We start from the raw sequence: 20530 nt of genomic DNA on the forward strand, positions 1-20530 counted from the left end.
CTGTGGAATAGGGATCAGTAAGCGTATAGTTGGAGGGAAGACAATATGGTTTCTGGAAGAGGAAGTCGAGCCTCGCTAATCTGCTGGACTTCTTTGAAAGGGTCAGGATGCTTGTGAATGTGGTGGTTGGGGGGGACCAGTGGAAATGACCTGTTTAGCTTTTAAGAGATCAATGATAAGCTTCCACATCAAAGGTCTTCAAAAACTCAATTAATCATGGAATTGGAAGGGACATTCTGGCAGAGATAGAAAACGGACTAAGAAAGTATAAATAAATGGCCAGTTTTCAGGATGGAGAAAGCGTAAGGTCAACTGGGAAACAGTGCTTTGACTAATTTTATATACTCTCTTTGGAAGAGATGTTTACAGATCAACCTGAGCTATTATGAGTGGTGAAATGCAATGTAGATGTGGATACATTGTCAAGAAAATCGCAAAAAGCTGAATGAGTGGACTAAAAAGTTACAGATGTCTTTTGGTGTGGGCAAGAGCAAGAAAATTAATCTAGGGAATCACAGCTACATTGTGGTGGGGTCCGAGGTATTGATGACAAGTCAGGAAAGGCCCGAGTCATTACTGACTGTTTTTCATATCATCCATTGACCCTAATGATATAATACAAAGAGGTGGGCATGCGCAGCCAGGAGACCCAGATTCTACTCCTGGCTTAACTACTGCCATGACATGTGTGACCTTGGGCTAATCAGTCTCACGGGACCTAAATTTTCTAATCTGTAAATTGTAAATATGATGCCTCGTCTCCCTACCTCTTAGTTTATCCAATGTGAGACAAGGGCTATGTCTGCCTCTATTTACTTGTATCTACTCCAGCAGTTAATATATAGCGAGGGCTTAATATCAATACCATAATTATTATTAGTGGTTATTAATGCCTAATCATTATCAGAATAAGAACAGTCTGTACCTCTTTATAAGACCTTATACCTACAGCTGGGCTGCTGTGATTGCTGTACCTTAGAAGGATATGATAGAATTAGAGCATTTCTAGAAAAGGAAGAATCATTCCTTTACCCAGCAGGAGGCAAGCACATGCTGTCCATTTCCCCATAAAGTGGAGAGGCTGAAAATCTCAGCAGTTCAAGAGAAGTCTGGATACATACCTACTAAGTTACTAGAGGGAAAATTAGAGATGGAGAAAGAGAACCTTTGGGGTAATGGATGGTTCATCCTCAACCATGACGATGGATGCCCAGGCAGGCACATGTTCCCTCCAAGTCCACAGTGGTGATGCTACTGGAGCCAGAGTCTTGGACTGGGGGAAGTTATCCCATGATGGCACCACTTAAGATCTTAATTAAGCTTCTTTGGGGCCGGGATCACATCTACCAGATCTTTTGTACTCTCCCAACTGCGTAGTAAGGGCTCAATAACTACCACCAATCGATTGATTGATTTGGTTACAAAATAATTTCCTTTTGTGGTGCCTGCCAAAACCTCGCAAAATTCCAGGCTGCATATCCAAGGGGCAAGCTAGTTTTGAAGACATTTTAAGGAAGAATCCCATTAATGCCTAGCTCAGCCTAGAGCAACATGCTTGGTGACAAGCATGGAGCTATTATCGCTCTTCTTCCACATCCAAGCCAGCTGGATGGTCTGTCCAATTGACCATATCTTTGGCTTTTTTGTCACTCCCATCTGGACACCCCCTCCTCATTGCTGCCCTGGCAATTCTCAGCCCGTTCCCAGAAAAGAGGCGAGCACACGTATGCTGATTCATCCTTCCAGGACCCCACCAGCTCAACCTGATATTTTTCAACCCGACTGTGACATGAGGTATTAGTCGCAAATTAGCTTATCAGCTGGCTAGCGAGTCAGGCACCATTAATGGCCAGGCATAATGTATGAAATTACTTTCCATCTGCCTTGAGGCTTGCACCTTATAGGCCTGGCCACAGTGTCAAAAAGGCTAAGATATGTACTAGAGAAAACTCTAACAGAACTGGATACAGGTCTGGACTAACTATTGTTTCAGCAAACAATTGTTCTGATTATTCTTGCAGCTATGAGGTGCTAACACGGATAGTAGAAATAAAATAAAACAGACTATACGATACTAGAAATAAAATAAAACGAACTATATGATTTGTTCCTTGCTAAGGGACTCGGTCTGAATAATTGGAAGCATTTGGATGAGCTGCCCTTGGATTTAGAATATAGATGTACAAATAGACTTTCTTTAACATTGCTCTGCCCTTTAAAATGCCTTTAGCTTCGAATGAGTGCCTTCATTGTTGATTCATAACCTGCATCTCCTGGGCAAGCTTCACTGCCTACAAAATAGGAAGGGATTTGGAAATTAAACTGTTTAGTAAACAAAGTTGTCCAAAGGGAAATCATTAGGAAAATGTGATCCACTGAATGTGCTCAGTGGAAAGCAAAATAGTTCTACTGCAGCCAGGGCACCCTGAGAAGAATCACAGGGGAGGAGACAGGACAATTAAGAACTTTTCTAAAATGTCTATCCTGAAATTGAGCACTTTTCTGGGGGGAAGTGGGGAGGGGCACCCCTGCATTTCTGAAAAACGTGTTTCCAAACTTGGCAAGATGATGTCAGAGAGATTTCTCTTAAGGTTGTTGTGATGTAGAACCTGTCGGCATGTGTTGGATCGGAATCGCTCTCCAATGGACTGGAGTCAAGGCACTTGAGCTTACATGTCTTTTTCCAACAGCGATTTAATAGTCCACCTGCTCAATTTAAGGAGGCAACACTTTGTTCTAAATGGAGTCTTTCTATAATGAGGCTAACAAACAGTGTTTTTATATTTTTTCCCATATAAAATCAATTTAAGAAGTTGGGAATCAATAGTGGTGCCCAGGCACTGAAAGATGCAATGAGCAAGGCTTTTCCACCTCCATCCTTTGCTCATGCTCTTCCTCAATCAATCAAGCAATGGCATTTATTGAGTGCTTACAGTGTGCAGAACAATGTATTAAACACTGAGAAGAGTTCCCTATAACAGAGTTGGCAGACATATTTGCTGCCCACAGTGAGTTTACAGTCTTCCTTCACCTGAAACTAACACCCTGACTGACCTCAGCCATCCCATTTTGATGGCTTTCTAAAACCCCACCTCGTCCAGGAGGTACTCCCCAATTAATTTCCACCACCCCAGGCATACCACCCTTTAATGTATATTAGAATCATCTTTAGAATGATTCATCCTCCCTCTGGCTGGAACTCTTTCCACATTCATATCTGAGAGAGCACCACTCCCACTATCTTCAAAGCCCTACTCAAATCACAGTTCCTCCAGGAGACCTTCCTTGATTAAGTCTGCCCTTCTGCATCATTTCCCCTACTTGCCCTCCCTCCTGCTTCACTTAAGCACTTGGATCTGTAATCCATGATTTTCTGCCCACTCCCACATGACTTTTGTACATATTCTCCTGTAATTTGTTTTAATGCTGTAAACTCCTTGAGGACAGGGATCTTGTCCCCCTAAGTCTATTGTATTCTACTGTCCCAAGCACTAATTACAGTATTCAGCTCAGAGTAAGTACTCCATACATATTAGATTGTTTGATTCTGAGATATCAGTACTGAAAAGGAGACAGTGGAGTGCAGATATCCCTGGTCTGGGAGACTGAATAATAATAACAATTACGGTATTGTTTAAGTGCTTACTATGTGCCACACAGTCCCCGTCCCATAGAGGGCTCACAGTCTTAATCCCCATTTTACAGATGAGGTAACTGAGGCACAGAGAAGTTAAGTGACTTGCCCAAGGTCACAAGTGGCAGAGCTAGGATTAGAACCCATGACCTTCTGAACCCCAGGCCCGTGCTCTATCCACTACGCAATTCTCCTTGCAGCAAGTCTTATATAACGTCCATAACCTGGGTATTCCTCTTTGCTTTTACAACTGCTCAGCTGAACTCCCTCCAAATATTAACAATTTAGTAGTCCTTCTTCTGAATGGATGAGTCACTGTGCTAAGCATGACACAGATAACATAAACTATATGGTTCTTGCCCCTAAAAAAGTATGTGTATGCAATAAAGAAGATGCTGCTGATGGTGCAATTTCAGCTGGATGTGTGTAGCAAAAGGACAACCTCTTCCATCCTATAGGCACATAAACATAATAGGGAATAGGGCTGTGCCTCTTGGTCAGCCAGGCTGATAAATGTGATCCTAAATAAAGGTGGACCTGCCAAAAAAGGTTTCTCTCCAACATCCAGAGACTCATATTAGGCTGCCTATTTGCGGTTTGGGTAGAGGGGTGGGACAGACAGAGGGGAAATCAATCAATACCACTGATTGACTAAGACTCAGAGTAGGCTGATTTTAACAATAATAATAATTACTTGTTAAGCACTTACTATTTTCCAAATACTGTTCTAAAGGTGGGGTAGATACACATTAATCAGGTTGGACATAGTCTCTGTCCCATATGAAGCTCACAGTCTAAACAGGAAGGAAATCAGGGTATTGGGTATACCCATTTTTCAGTTGAGGAAACTGAGCCTCAGAGAAGTTAAGTGACTTGCCCAAGGTCACACCGAAGGCAAGTGGGAGAGCTGGGATTAGAACCCAGCCTGTGCCTTTTCCTTTACACTGTGTTATTTCCCTTCATATTCGACACTTACTTGGGGTTCATCCATTCATTTAGTCATATTTATTGAGCACTTACTATGGGGTTCATGTATAAGGGGGTGAGAGAGAGATAAGGGAAAGAGAGAGTGGATTGCTATGCTCAGTGGGGCTGGGGCTTGAGGAGTGGAAGGAGGGGTCTGCATTAAGCCATTAATATGCTCTCTCTCCAGATCTGCCTTTCCTTCAACTTGTATCATGAGATGTTGGACCAAAAAATTGTGTGCAGATTGTGGTCATGGAACAGAAAGGTCTCATCTACTTCAAAAGCCATGGCTTAGTGTGAAGGGTTTAATATGGTTGAAGACTAACCTTTTGCTAGAACTAGCTAAAGTGGTCATTCACTCAAACCCACTTCAAAAGCATCACATCTATCACACACTCAGTTGACATATCAAGATCTAGATACTGTGTATGTATGTAATGTTTATGCGTATATTCCTATACATGACTGAAAGTCATATCAGGTTACTTATCATTATTGCTATTATCATTATTATGACTGTATTTGTTAAGCACTATGTGGCAACTACTGTTTTAAGTGCTGAGGTATATACGTTAATTGAGTTGGATGCACATGTACGTAACTGTGTACATATTTATATGTATATGTAGCATGTTTTATAGTCTATTTTAGTATTTAACCTACTTGAAGATGATTCCCTGAAGGAAACAGCATTTCAGTACTACCTAACATAATCATGTCCATCTTCAGTGACCTTCCCATCTAAAGAGTGCAGATGGATGGAGACTTCTATCAGGAACAGAAGATGAGCTGTAATCCTGAGAATCTATAGAGTATTGAATATAGTTCTAGTGGCCTGTTCAAAGTCTCTCACACTTTCTCACATTTCCCACTGGAGCTTGTTTTCCCACTGGAGCTCGAAGCGCAAGTAATGACTAGGCAGGCAGGGGCACAAATCAAGGTAAGGGGCATGTGTGGTTTTTGCCCACATTAACCAAATCCAGGCAGAACTAGGGCTAGAATCCAGATCTTCTAATTCCCAGGCCAGTGGTCTATTCACTGCCAAGGTTGCACAGACGGCAGGGACATTGAAAGGAAATTTATATTGTGAACTATGATAACAGCCCTGTATGTCAGCATTATTAAATGCAATACATCTTCACTTGAAAGAGGCAGAAAGGTCAGCATGGTAGGCTCTCCTCGGGACTGTAGCAAAGTCTCCAAAGTCTCCTGCTCTCCCCAGAACCAATCATTCAATAGTATTTATTGAGTGCTTACTATGTGCAGAGCACTGTACTAAGCGCTTGGGATGAACAAGTCGGGAACAGATAGAGACAGTCCCTGCCGTTTGACGGGCTTACAGTCTAATCGATCAACAGGACACCAACCTTCCCTGCCCTGCAGCCAGAAGCTTCGGGCATGGGATAGCTGGGGGTGCTCCAGCCACAGCCGCCCACCTTCCTCCTCCTCAGAGGATGGAGTGCTATGTCCTTATACCATCTGCCTCGACTTTGAGGTAGCTTGAGCCACTTCGTATTGTGAGGTGTTCGATGCAGGGGTCTACCTTAGCCCGAGGCCCTGAGCAGCAGATTTAAATGTCTCCCCTTCTCTCCCTGGCTTATTTTTCTTCAGGTTAATTAATAATAATGATGATGGCATTTGTTAAGTGCTTACCATGTGCCAAGCACTGTTCTCAGCACTGCGGAGGGGATACAAGATAAGCCCACACGGGGCTCACAGTTTTAATTCCCATTTTACAGATGAGGTAACTGAGGCCCAGAGAAGTTAAGTGACTTGCCCAAAATCACACAGCTGACAAGTGGCAGAGCCAGGATTAGAACTCATGACCTCTGACTCCCAAGCCTGTGCTCTTTCCACTGACCCACACTGCTTAAAGTGCTTAATAGGTACCAGACACTGTACTAAGCGGTGGAGTAGAAACAAGTTAATTGGATTGAGCCCAGTCTTTGTCCCCCATGGGGCACACAGTCTCAATCTCCATTTTACAGATGAGGTAAATGAGGCACAGAGAAGTGAAGTGACTAGCTCAAGGTCATATAGGAGACAGGTTGCAGAGCTGGGATTAATCATTCAATCAATGACATTTACTAAGTGCTTACTGTGTGCACAGCACTATACTAAGTGCTTGGCCAGGCACAATACAACAGAATTACCAGACATGTTCCCTGCCCATAATGAGTGTACAGTCTAGAGGGGGAGACAGACCTTACTATAAATGAATAAGCAATTAATAGTATTTAAGGAGCACTTATTATATGGAGAGCACAGTACTAAGCACTTGGGAGAGTACAATGCAACAGAATTAGCAGTATATAATTTAAAGATATGCACATAAGTGGCATGGGGTTGGAGGTGATTAGAACCCAGGTCCTTTGACTCCCAGGCCCGTGCTCTTTCCACTTGGCCACACTGCTTCTCTAGGAGAGCCGGCTACGGCGCTTGAGCCATAGGATGTGAACCTGGGTATAGGCCACTGCTGATTGTCAGGTTGTAGGACATTCTACGGCACCTTAATTGTATCCTTTTCCTCGTGGTCTTTAGCTCACTCTACCATTATGATGGATTCCCTCCAACGAAGTAACAAAGTAAAACTGGAAAATGTATTACAGGTTCACACTGAATAAACAGGTGTCACAATATCACAAGATATTGTAAAGCAAAATGCATATTTCTTGAAAACCTTAAGCACAGCTCCACTGATGTAGAAAAGGAACCTGCATTATAATTTAAAATGTTTTTCATGTCAAGGGCAATGAGCAAACCTCTCAGGAAAATCATTGGCTTGTGAATATATCTGTAGCAAATTGCTTAAATTATCTTTGGGTGGTGGAAAATATCATCAGCTGAAATGCTTCAATGTTTACCTTAGAAAAGCAATGATGAACTTGAAATATATTTAAAATTTTCCTCCTGTTATTGCTTACTTGTAACTTGCAGACATTATGCCGCATCCCTCTAGCGAGGGACCCCAAAGCCTAAATTTGCTCTCTGAAGCAGCAGGCCAGTATTCTTATAAAATGTCTCTAGCTACAAACATACAGCTTTCTTGGTAGCTTGTCACCCAAAGTCATGGGGGGAAGATGGGTGCACAAGCTTCCTAATTGACATCATCAGCATCATAACTACACTAGATCACATTCTTCCAGATTAGCCAGCTGCTCTCTGGATATGGCACCCTAGTGGTCGGGAAGAAATAACGAACCTCATAAAGTGCTTTACTTCCACAACAAGCAGAATCTCTCTGAATTTCTGAGAGTAACATTTGTCAAGGAACTTAATATATCTTCAGTTGGCTCTTGAAAACCTACCTCTGCTTGATCCTGATGTTCAGAACTGGCTTTATGCTTTACCCTTGACTAAGTCTTCCAGAAACACTACACCTCTATACATGGCAACAATGATGCTGCTGCTGATAATAATAATAATTGTGGTATGTTTTAAGTGCTTACTACTTGCCAGACACTTTATTCATTCATTCATTCAATTGTATTTATTGAGCACTTACTGTGTGCAGAGCACTGTACTAAGCACTTCGAAAGTACTATTCGCCAACAGAGACAGCCCCTACCCAACAATGGGCTCATAGTCTAGAAGGGGGGAGACAGACAACAAAACAAAACAAGTAGACAGGCATCAATAGCATCAATACAAATAAAGAGAAATATAGATATATACACATCAGTAATATAATAAATGGAATGATAAATATGTAAATATATACACAAGTGCTCTGGGGCGGGGAGGGGGTTAGAGCAGTGGGAGGGAGTCAGGGCAATGGAGAGGGGAGGAGGAGCAGAGGAAAAGTGGGGCTCAGTCTGGGAAGGCCTCACTAAGTACGGAGGTGGATACAAGCAAATTGAGTTGGACACCGTTGGGTTGGTTAAGCAGTTTTATCTGTGCGCTAACATATATACCAACCCTATGGTATTTTACTCTCCCAAATGCTTGGTACAATGCTTTGCATTCAATAAATACCATTCACGATGAAGCACTGAACAAGGTAATCAGGTCGGATACCATCCCTCTTTCTCACCGGGCTCACAGTGTAAATTGGAGGAAGAACGGGTACTTAATCCTCATTTTACAGATGAGAAACTGCAGCACAGAAGAGTTAGGTGACTTCTCCAAGATCACACAGCAACCAAGTGGCAGAGCCAAGGGTAGAACCCAGGTGCCCTGACTCCCAGGGCTGTGCTCCTTTCACAAGGCCAACCTGCTTCATAAAAGGAAGAACCTTCATGAGGTGGCTGCATTATTCAAATGTCAAAGGTGATGTTTGATTCTAAAGTTCAGAAAGGCAGCTAAGATAGACCACAATGGGAGTAGGAAATGCAGCTAAGATAGAACACAAAGGGAGTTGAATAGTACTAGGCCATGACCACCTACTTAGTAGGAGCTGAAAAGGAAGACATCCCTGAATCCCAGCGTGGATCCTCTTAGCTTTTCCCAGGCCTTGCTCTGCCATCTTTCAGTCAAGGAAGAAGCTCCTCCGCTGCCATGTTTGTTGGCAGCCTTTACCCCTTCCATAGTCATTCCTGGCAGCCCCATATTTCCAAAGCTCCAAACAGCTTTGTGATAGTCCAGCGGCTTTCCAAACTCATCAGATGTACTATTGATGTTCCCCCTTCCTAGGCCTAGAAAATCTATTCTGTGGTTGTACTAGGGAAACCCTTAATGGGCGTCAAGGGGACAGGAGAGACACATTACTTGAAAGCTTGAATTTGACTTCCAAACACTTCTGGTCCATTTAAATCCTTTTGAGTCTTTTAACATTCAAGAGTTACTGCATCTCCTCTTCCTGATGCTGAAGAGTGGCCCTGTTTTGCTTTGTTTTATGGTATTTGTTAGGAGCTCACTATGTGTCAAGCTCCGCTCCCAGGGTCACACCTGGAGAGTTTCCAATACTCTACCAGACTCTACCACAGGACAGAGGGTCATGCAGAGGCATACCCATTCCATTCCTAGCTTGGCCAGTGGCTAGCGAGTAGAAGGCAATCTGCTACAAGTTAAAACTCACCTTTGCTGGGCAGCAGCAGCATGGAAGAGAGTCGAGGGTGGAGACTCAAGTTTACTGCGTGGAAGGAGGCAATGCTCAACCACTTCCATATTTTTACCAAGAGAACTCTACTGATGCAATACCAGAATGACTGCAGATGGAAGTGGGGTATTTTGGGAGAGATGCATCCATGGGGTCGCTATGGATCGGAGACCACTCGACAGCATAAGATGAGCCAAGATGTGTCAAACACTTTTCCTAAGCTCTGGGGTACATGGACTGTGAACTTGTTGTGGGCAGGGGTTGTCACTGTTTATTGTTGTATTGTACTTTCTCAAGCACTTGGTACAGCACTCTGCACACAGTAAGTGTTGAATAAATATGATTGATTGATTGATTGATTGAATGAATGAATGAATGAATGAATGAATGAAAGTTTGTCAGGTTGAACATGGCCCCTGTCTCACATGGGACTCAGTTTAAGTGGACTTGCTGCTCATGTTCCATTTTGCTCATCCTGCCACTTTTCAGAATACTTCTCTCTGAGGCTGATGCTAGCATATGCTTCTCATTGCCTATTTCAATATTTTTCTTTTCAATTGGTAAAATCCCAATTTTCTACAATGTGATCGTGAAAACAAGTCACTTGGAAAATACATTAAATAGTTGCAAACTCAGGTGAAGAATCACTACCATGTAAACTATAACAATAATGATAAAAATAATGATGATAATAGTAGTAGTAATAATAATAACAATAATGTTTGTTGAATGCTTATTCTGTGCCATACACTGTACTTCCTAACTTGGTTGGGAGGCGCGTCTAATGAAGTGTTTCAGGCAGGAACTGCACAGCTAATTGCATTTCAAATGAGGAGGTTCCTTAAGACTCATGGATCGCTTAAGTAAAACCCAGCGCTGCTGACAAAGTACCTACCCAGCAACCTGAACCACCTCAACAGTACATGGGAATAACCCTCGCTCAATGTTGAGAACATTTGGGTTCTGAATAGTGCTAAGTATGAAAGATTGAAATCTGTGTTTCTCCACCTCATCGGGACAGTTCAAATGTTCATAATTCTATAATTTTCAAAAGCAAGATGAATTTGGGGTCTAGCTTTAGCTTTGAAAACCAAAACTTGCCTGAAGCACTTGTACTCATAAACTCTACTTCATGTTGGTGGAGTTGGGCCAAGGACAGGAAGAAAAGAATGAGGTAGGTGTCTGGATGTTGCCTATCTGAAGGTCATATGTGTATCCACCCTTCTCCCCTGTCTCTGTCCCTGTCTGAATCTTTGCATGCCTCAACTCCATCACATAGCTAAAGTTATGCCAACAACCACTTTCTGCCCAATGCACTGCAAGTGAGCATAAAAAGGGGATTTATGATACTAAAGGAAAAAAAAAGACCGCAGAATAGAGGGGCTACCAGTCAAACTTCAGAAATTGGTGACAAGTGGCAGACCCAGAGACTTGGGAAGGAGGCAAATAAAGGTGTAAGTCATTATGTTATTTTGAAGGAAGATATTATAAATGATCATCTTTAATTTGGAATGGTCTTGGTATTAGATCAAGGTGATTAGGAGGATCAATAGAATAACCAAATGCACTTTTACTGAGACTATAGCCCAATGTGGCAGAAGGACTCTGTCCAATGCGATCATCTACCTCAGTGTTTACACATAGTAGGCACTTAATATAATCATCATCATCATCCACAAAATGTCTTGTGCTTCATGATAATAATAATTTATTATTTTTTTATTATGAAACATATTTCTTTGTGGATTATTCCCAGAACCCTTGACTACCTCAAACATTTAAAAAGAACTAAGCACAGAGAAGAGGCATACCATTTTTATGGCAAAATAAAAAATACAAAATAAAACAAAATAAAAAAGAACTTGCCACAAAAAGCCAATATTCTTTAGAAGAACATATGAAAGGGAGAGTTGGGATTGATTAAAGTGAGATTTTGATTCCTCATTTAAACACCCTTCCCCAGCTGGATCTAAGTCAATACTATTTTTCTATTAACTATTCCATAAGGGGCAAAATGTACTTGAAGAAATTGCTTCTCAAATCACCACCTTATTTAGTTACTAAATTATATTTTGAGTCTTGGCTGATGTGAGACCCAAATCATTTTAGCTGTGTAAGATAATAAGGGAGGTGAAAAGTATGTGTGCAATTTGTTCATGCAAGAATAGATGATGTACTATGATCTGATGCAAAACCATTGTGTCCCCCAACTCTTTTTTGCTCAATTCATCAGGCATATTTAACCTTGATTAGCTAAACTGTGATCTAGGATAACTAAATTAAATCATACTTTCAATGATTGAAGGTCTCTTTTCTAGAGACACTTAGGCAAGGTGAGAGGAGAATGTCAGTTCAGATGGAGATGTATTATTCTACGGATGAAGCTCACATTGCAGCTGCCCAAACAGGATAAGAATAATAATAATTATAATAATGATGGTATTTGTTAGCTCTTACTATGTGTCAAGCACTCTTCTAACCACTGGGGTAGAGACAAGGTAAGTAGGTTGTCCCACATGGAGCTCACAGTCTAATCCCCATCTTACAGATGAGGTCACTGAGGCACCGAGAAGTTATGTCACTTGCCCCAAGTCACACAGCTGTAAGTGGCGGAGCTGGAATTAGAACCCATGACCTCTGACTCCCAAGCCTGAGCTCTTCCCACTAATCCACAATACTTGAAACCTGCATATTCACAGTGTCTCTCTGTCTCTCTGTCTCTCTGTCTCTCTCCATATTTTCAGTATATATCACTTCTATAAATGTAGTCACTGAAGACGAACATTTACAACACAATAACTTCTCTTCATTAAACATAAATTAGAGGTTTTTATTTTTCAAGTTCTGCTCAGACCATTTTATTTATACTATTTGTTTAGTACTTACTGTTCTAAATGCTGGGATAGATACAATTTAATTAGGTCTGACAGAGTCCCTGTCCCGCATGGGGCTCTCGATCTAAGCAGGAGAGAGAACAGTTAGTGCATCCCCATTTTACAATCGAAGAAATCAAGGCCCAGAAAAGTGAAGCAATTTGCTCAAGGTCACATAACAAGCAGTTGTTGGAGCAATTGGCAGAGCTGGGATTATAAACCCATGTCTTCTGACTCCTAAAATCATGCTCTTTCCACTAGGCCATGTTGTTTCTCTAGAAGAAGGCAATTAAAGACTTGTCTAATGCTGTCGAATTGTCACCGACCCATAATGAAGCCATGGACACCTCTCTCCCTTAACGCCCCACCTCCATCTGCAATTGTTCTGGTAGGGTATCTAGAGAGTTTTCTTGGTAAAATTATGGAAGTGGTGCCTCCTTTCACTAAGTCAACTTGAGTCTCCGCCCTCGACTCTCTCCCGTGCCGCTGCTGCCCAGTGCAGATGAATTTTGACTTGTAGCAGATAGCCTTCCACTCACTAGCCACTGCCCAAGCTAGGAATGGAAGGGACAGGCCTCTGCTTGACTCTCCCTCCCATAGTCGAGACTGGTAGCGTACAGGAAGCTCTCCGCTTGCGACCCTGAGAGAAGAAGCCTCGTGTAGGACCTGATTACCCCTGATTATCTCGTTTTTACCCCAGCGCTTAGTATAGAGCCACACATAGTAAGCACTTAACAAAACCACAATTACTATTATTATTATTAGCTCCACATGGGGCTCACAGTCTCAATCCTCATTTTACAAATGAGGTAACTATGGCACAGAGAAGTTAAGTGACTTTCCCAAAGTCACACAGGAGACAAGTGTCAGAGCTGGGATTAGAACCCATGACCTTCTGACTCCCAGGCCCACGTTCTATCCATTACGCCACACTGATTGCCTAATAATAATGGTATTTGTTAAGCACTTACTACTTGTGAAGTGCTTGGGAAGCAGCATGGCTCAGTGGAAAGAGCCCGGGCTTGGGAGTCAGAGGTCATGGGTTCGAATCCCAACTCTGCCACTTAATAATAATAATGTTGGTATTTGTTAAGTGCTTACTATGTGCCGAGCACTGTTCTAAGCGCTGGGGTAGACATAGGGGAATCAGGTTGTCCCACGTGGGGCTCACAGTCTTAATCCCCCTTTTACAGAAGAGGGAACTGAGGCCCAGAGAAGTTGAGTGACTTGCCCACAGTCACACAGCTGCCAAGTGGCAGAGCTGGGATTTGAACTCATGAGCCCTGACTCCCAAGCCCATGCTCTTTCCACTGAGCCATGTGACTTGTCAGCTTTGTGACTGTGGGCAAGTCACTTCACTTCTCTGGGCCTCAGTTACCTCATCTGTAAAATGGGGATGAAGACTGTGAGCCCCACATGGCACAACCTGATAACCCTGTATCCCCCAGTGCTTAGAACAGTGCCTTGCACCTAGTAAGCACTTAACAAATACCAACATTATTATTATGTGTCAGACACCGTACTAAGCACTGGGGTAGATACAAGCTGATTAGGTTGGACACAGTCCCTGTCCCATTTGGGACTCAGAGTCTTAATCCCCTTTTACAGGCAACCTAGGCACAGAGGAGTTAAATGACTTGCCCAAGGTCACACAGCCGACACTTAGCGGAGCCCGGATTAGAACCCAGATCCTCCTGACTCCCGAGCCTGTGCTCTATCCACTAGGCCATGCTGCTTCTCCTGCAAGATGATAAAATAATCAGGTGGGATAGGATCAGTGGTAGCAGATTGGATAGAGGAGGTTTTTAACAATTGTGTGAAGGTTGAAGCCTTCAAAATAAACCTAAAACCCTCAAGATAAAGCTATGCCTCCAGGACCCACCCCCTGCATCATGCTTTGGAGCTAGCGTGATTGATAGGATATCTGGAAATGGCTGAGCACGAAATCCAATGAAAACTGAAGAACGGAAGCCCTACCTGGTCCAAGAAAGAGCAGAGAGTGAAAGAATGTTGTCCACTCTTAAACATTCTTATCTCAGCCTGATCTGGGATTAAATTAAAGAACCAGAACAATGAGCTTCTTTTGCTAATTCGAGAACCCACAACCCAAAACGACCAAACTATACTCTGATGGAACAGGGCCCTCTGGTCAGGTCCAATGTTGGGAAAGCCAATGTTTCAAAGCCAATGTCCAGGTAAATATCAATCAGATTATCATCACCCTGTTACAGGGATTCTCATAAATGGCAACTCTCTGGCTACCCAACCCTGGATTTTGGAGCAAAGCTGCCAGGACTCTTTTCCAACAACTTTGCTCCCCATGTGGGATTGATCCACTAGCTCTTAAATTGCCGAATCTTTCCTGCTGCCAACTGTAATTAGTTAAGACTCCGGAGGTAGCGACTGCAGGATACAAATCACTTGGTGACCTTACTAAACAGTGAGGAAAAAACCCCATAAAGTTTTATGATATTTCTGGTGAGAAAAATGTCCTCATTTTCCATGCTCCATGACTCAGAATAATTAATTTAATCTTGGTGCCACAGGAGGGGAGGGGGTGGGAACAAATGATTGCTGGAGCATACCCAATCAAAAGGAAAAACAAAGGAGATCGCTAGAAATGAAATGTCCAGGTGGGCCATGGTTTTCTGTTGCTAATTTGGCTCCTAGAGGGTACAAAATCAGACCTAAACTGCAGCCTTATTTCCACTTGTCTCAGATTGGTTTCTTTTAAATAGCAGTAGTCTGGCCTAAACAAAACGAATTACACTGAAACTTGACCAGTATTGCCTAATTGACTTCACTTAAATAGGCTGCCTATTGGAAAATATTTACCAACCTCAGCAGGGGTTTTACACCACCGGTAGAATTAATGGGCAGGCAAACATATAACATCCTTCATCACCTCTAGGACACACCTAAGACTCCTTTAGGATAATAAAAGGATTAAACTCAGAGTGGCCCCCTAAAGGCTTGGATCAATGAGCACTAATTGCTCTAGAATCATCCTGGTCCCTTCATGAGAGTTTGGTTTCCTTCAAAGTATATTTTGTAGGTGCTAGAAAATTACCCAATACTTGATGCTGAATACTGGATACTAAATTGATGATTTAAAGACATTCAAATAAGCACAGACATAGCAGTGCATTTTTCTAGCCATTCAATAGTCAGCATCTTTAAGTGTGTTTCCACGCACTTGCGAGCACTAATCATGTTCAGTGCATTCTCTCCATTTTTATTTGGAGGTTCACTTTGTTTCTCCTTATCTCCTTTTTTTTTTACCACCATCTTTTCTACACAGAGGAGGTTCTCTGGTTCTTGCCAGAGGAGGGTTTTCTATATGGATCGCCTGTGACTCACCCTCAGACACTCTGAAACAAAGGGAAGTAATTAGTCATCATGAACTTACCGGCAGTGTTTGTGGGATCCAGTCAAGGTCTCGATCACAAAGCATTCTCCATCATTCAAACAGTACGTAAGATCCTTGTCTTTGCACGGCTTAAAGTGCTCTGAACGCTCTGTGGAATATGTAGTTGTCTCTGTCAACAGAAGACATCGGAAAGGAGAAATGTGGTCATCGTTTCATCGAAAAGAAGCAATACAGGCCCCACAAGCTGTTGTCTAAATGTGTGCGATGGGAAAAATTGACAGTGTAAAAGGCCATCAGTCCCCAAGGCATTTAGAAGACAACGACAATCCTGACAATTCACTGCCAGCGAGAACATGAAGAAAGTGAAGTGAAATGTGGCCATTTTAGTCAACTGTCATATTTCTAAATTAAAGTTTAATAATTGGTTTCAACCTAGAGCAACTCCAGTTTAAAGAACTTAGTAGCAGTAAAAGCTGAATTATATGGCAGTAAAGCTTTCCAAATTTGCTTTCTTTAATTTAAATTTTAACAAATACGTTGCATGGAAAATGGAAGCATCCGTCTCTTTTCTTTATTGCTACCAAATGTTATTAAACATCTGATCAATGAATAGTGTAACCACGCTCAGGAAATCTATATAAATTCCTGGTTTGGTGTTTTGTTTTTTTTTTAGTTGCAGCTGTAATTGGCTAATAGCAGAACCAATTATTCCTTCACTGTTTCTCTCTTTATTGTGTCATTAAAATGCAAATGCTGCAAAATACTAAAACTAGGTTTCCTAGTGAAGAATGGTTAGTTTAAACAGTTAACACCACCAAAGAGCTGTAATTTTATTGTTTCATCTTGGAAAAATGTATTTAATGGCCAGCATTGACAGCATTTCTTCAGATCTTTTTTCTTTGAACATGGCTGAGTTTAAAGTAGGTCAAAGTCAACTTTCCAAGATGAAATAGACATATTTATGTGTTATTTATGGAATTGAGATTTTTTTTTTTTCACATTGGAGCGTAACTCCAGTACCAGTGTATAGCTACCCATAAATTATCAGCTGAATAAAAAAGAAATCAAAGGTGAATAAAATATTCTGCATTTTCCAGCTAACTTTTTTCCTTGCCAACCAAATTAAAATGAGTGAAATTATTTACAAGATTCCTATGAATCTTCAAACTGTAAACATTCCTCAGACAGATTAAATCACATAGTATTCAGGGCTAATAAAAGAGAATGTCAGTGTTTATTCATTTCATTAAATACTTAGTAAGTAAAACTCTTACCCAGGGAAAGGCATATTGGAATCTCATGTAAGGAAAACTGATATTTTGTTTCAGAGGCCAATGCGAAGGCCTAATTTACATTTGTTAACCCACTCAGTCAATTGATCATAATTATTGAGTGCTTCCTAAGTGTATCCCGACTCTGCCCCTTGTCAGCTGTGTGATTGTGGGCAAGTCACTTCACTTCTCTGTGCCTCAGTTCCCTCATCTGTAAAATGGGGATGAAGACTGTGCGCCTCATGTGGGACAATCTCATTCCCCTGTATCTACCCCAGCACTTAGAACAGTGCTCTGCACGTAGTAAGCACTTAACAAATACCAACATTATCATTATTATTAGAGAGCACTGTACTAAGTGCTTAGGAGAGTACAGTACAACAGAATTAGAGAAGTAGCATGGCTCAGTGGAAAGAGCCTGGGCTTGGGAGTCAGAGGTCATGGGTTCTAATTACAGCTCCACCACTTGTTAGCTATGTGACTTTGAGGAAGACCCTTAACTTCTCTGTGCCTCAGTTACCTCATCTGTAAAAAAAAAAATGGGGATTAAGACTGTGAGCACCACGTGGAACAATCTGATTACCTTGTATCTCCCCCAGCACTTAGAACAGTGCTTGACACATAGTAAGTGCTTAACAAATACACTTATTACTATTATTATTAATTACCATGCACATTCCCTTCTCATAAGGAGCTTACAGTATAGTTTACTGATAAAACAACTTGCTGCTTTTTCCTCTGATTGTCATTTTAAGAAGGATTTTCCCTTCTCTTGTTTAATATAATCAGATATGCTAAAGGACAAGGAAACACTGAAAAACTGGAGGTGGCTTAAAGTTTGAATTTAGAAAACAGTTGGGTTTATTATCCAGCCTGGGCATTTATAAATTCCATGTAAAATATCAACATGAGAAAATTAACTGCCGAGAAGAATAAATAATTAAAAATAAGGGAAAATCATAATAATTGCTATATTTCTCATGCACAAACTATGTACCAAGCATCATAACGAGGCCCTGGGTACATACAAGATAATCAAGGAAAACAGGTACTGAATCCCCATTTTATAGATGATTAGATTGAGGCACAGGAAGTGACTTGTCCAAAAATATGCAGTTGGCAAGTGGTTCAGGTAGGATTAGAATCCAAGTCTTCTGATCCACCCCCTGCATCAGCACCCCAGGCCAGTACTCTTTCATTCAATCCTCATTCAATTATACTTATTAAGTGCTTACTGTGTGCAGAGCACTATACCAAGCTCTTGGGAAAGTAAAACGCAACAAGAAATGGTGACATTCTCTGACCACACCAAGCTCACAGTCTAGAGGCGGGGAGACAAACATCAATAAACATAAATAAAATTACAGTTATATACCTAAGTACTGTGGGACTAAGAAGGCAGGGATAGCAAAGGGAAGAGGTCAGGCCATCGCAGAAGGAAGTGGGGGATAAGGAAAAATGGGGCTTAGTCTGGGAAGCCTTCTCAGAGGAGATGTGCCTTCAATAAGGCTTTGAAGGGGGGAGAGTAATTGTCAGATTTGAGGAGGGAGGGCGTTCCAGGACAGAGGCAGGACATTGGTGGTGAGACAGGCGAGATCAAGGCGCATTGTGAAGGTTAGCTGTAGAGGAACAAAATATGCGGGCTGGGTTGTAGAAGGAGAGAAATGAGGTGAGGTAGGAGGGGGCAAGGTGATGGACTGCTTTAAAGCCAATGGTAAGGAGTTGTTTGATTTGGAGGTGGATGGGCAACCACTGGAGATTTTTGAGGAAAGGTGTGACAGATGACATGGCCTTTGCTCTTGTCACTAGGCTGCGGATTTATATATTTATTTATATAAATGTGTTCCTCCCCCTCTAGACTATAAGCTCGTTGTGGGCAGGGAACATGTCTACTAGATCTGCTATATTGTATTCTCCCAAGCATTTAGTACAGTGCTCTGCACTCAGTAAGTATATGATTGATTGACTGATTTCAATGTAATTTTCCAGGTGTTCATTTCTGAGATTTTCTAGAAAAAAATCAGCTTTTGATATCCTTAACATTTCAGAAGGTGGTTTTAGTTTATTATCCTTCTCTATTCAAATTGAATGTGAATTCCATAATGATGAAATGAATACATGTTCTTTCCTAGAAAATACATCTGAAATCTACTAAAGTGAACCTATCTTTAAACAAACTCTTGTGACTTGAAGTAAAAATAAAGGCTCTGCAAAAGGGTTAACTCAGCCAGATGCAAAATGTATTTAAGATTTTGGCAACAAAACTTTCCTTGGAAAGGGGGTTGTTTCATTTAAAACACAAGCTGCTGTCGGGTGCCTTGTAGACTTTGGGGTCTTGGCAAAGCATGTGGCATGTGCTGTCCTCAGCCATAGGATAGGCAGGCATCATGGGGCTTCCTGGGCAACCAGATGGTAGGCCTAAACCCTGGCACAATCTCAGTCTACCCCTCAAAGAATTCTTCCTCATTCCTCTCTCTTGCAGATGAAGCAAACTCTTCATTTCTCTGAATTCTAAAATGGCTCCATATGCTTCCTGATTATCATCACTGAATCCATGTTCTATGAGATTAGCATCTTTCTAATTCTCCTTGTCCAAATCAGGGTGTTTTCATCTAAACTTGGATTGAGTTTGCCCTATGCTTCTGCCTCTTGGGTGTTGTCAAGGGGAGTCAGTGAGCCCCTGAATCAGATTGGTTGTTGGTTTTCTTCCAGTGACCGTAGGGCACTTTGAATGCATCAGAGGCCAGCGTGTACATGTACACCAAATGAGTCTCTCCCAGCAGTCAGGATCATTTTATCACACATGAGCTTAAACCAGGAAATTAGATATGAAATAAAACATACTTGACTGCTTCTCTAACTGTTGCACTACATTAATTCACTATCAGTTAACTTTTCCTCTAATTTCTTATTATCTATTTATTGATATTCACTGATCATTCCACAGAGAACATCTCAGTCATTAACACAACCTACAACAGAGAAAGGGTGATTCTTAGTGTTTAATAAGTGATCTTAACAGGCTACAAACTCAGAAGGCAATACAATGGCAAACCAATTACAATCAATTAGTTTCCATCTGACAACTGTGGTCTCTAGGGTTACCATACTGTACTACCGAATGCTATTTTATATTCTTTTTCACATGAACTCAGAGTCTAAACTAAATATTTTTTCAAATACGAAAAAGACCTGCAGGAAACATAGGCTGAATATGCACAGATATGATTTCTGTGAACTGAGTTAAGGACTATTCCAAAATAATTTCCAATATCATCCTGCTGCAAACCTCATATTCAGCTGTTGCAAATAAGGTCTCTGCAATAATGCAGCCCACTGGCTCCATGTTGAGAAACCAGACAATAGGTGAGGTTTAGA

At 41.6% G+C, this 20530-nt stretch overlaps 1 protein-coding gene across 1 annotated transcript in view; it reads right to left on the reverse strand.

The window, feature by feature from the left end:
* NRG3 (neuregulin 3) overlaps positions 1–20530 on the reverse strand; it is a 946219-nt gene that overhangs the window by 541546 nt on the left and 384143 nt on the right. Inside the window, exon 3 of the mRNA XM_039911323.1 lies at positions 15921–16050. Coding sequence (XP_039767257.1) covers positions 15921–16050 — 130 coding nt within the window. The remainder of the gene's footprint in view (positions 1–15920; positions 16051–20530) is intronic.

Source organism: Ornithorhynchus anatinus, chromosome 3 (genome assembly GCF_004115215.2).
Source record: "Ornithorhynchus anatinus isolate Pmale09 chromosome 3, mOrnAna1.pri.v4, whole genome shotgun sequence".
Classification (NCBI taxonomy): domain Eukaryota; kingdom Metazoa; phylum Chordata; class Mammalia; order Monotremata; family Ornithorhynchidae; genus Ornithorhynchus; species Ornithorhynchus anatinus.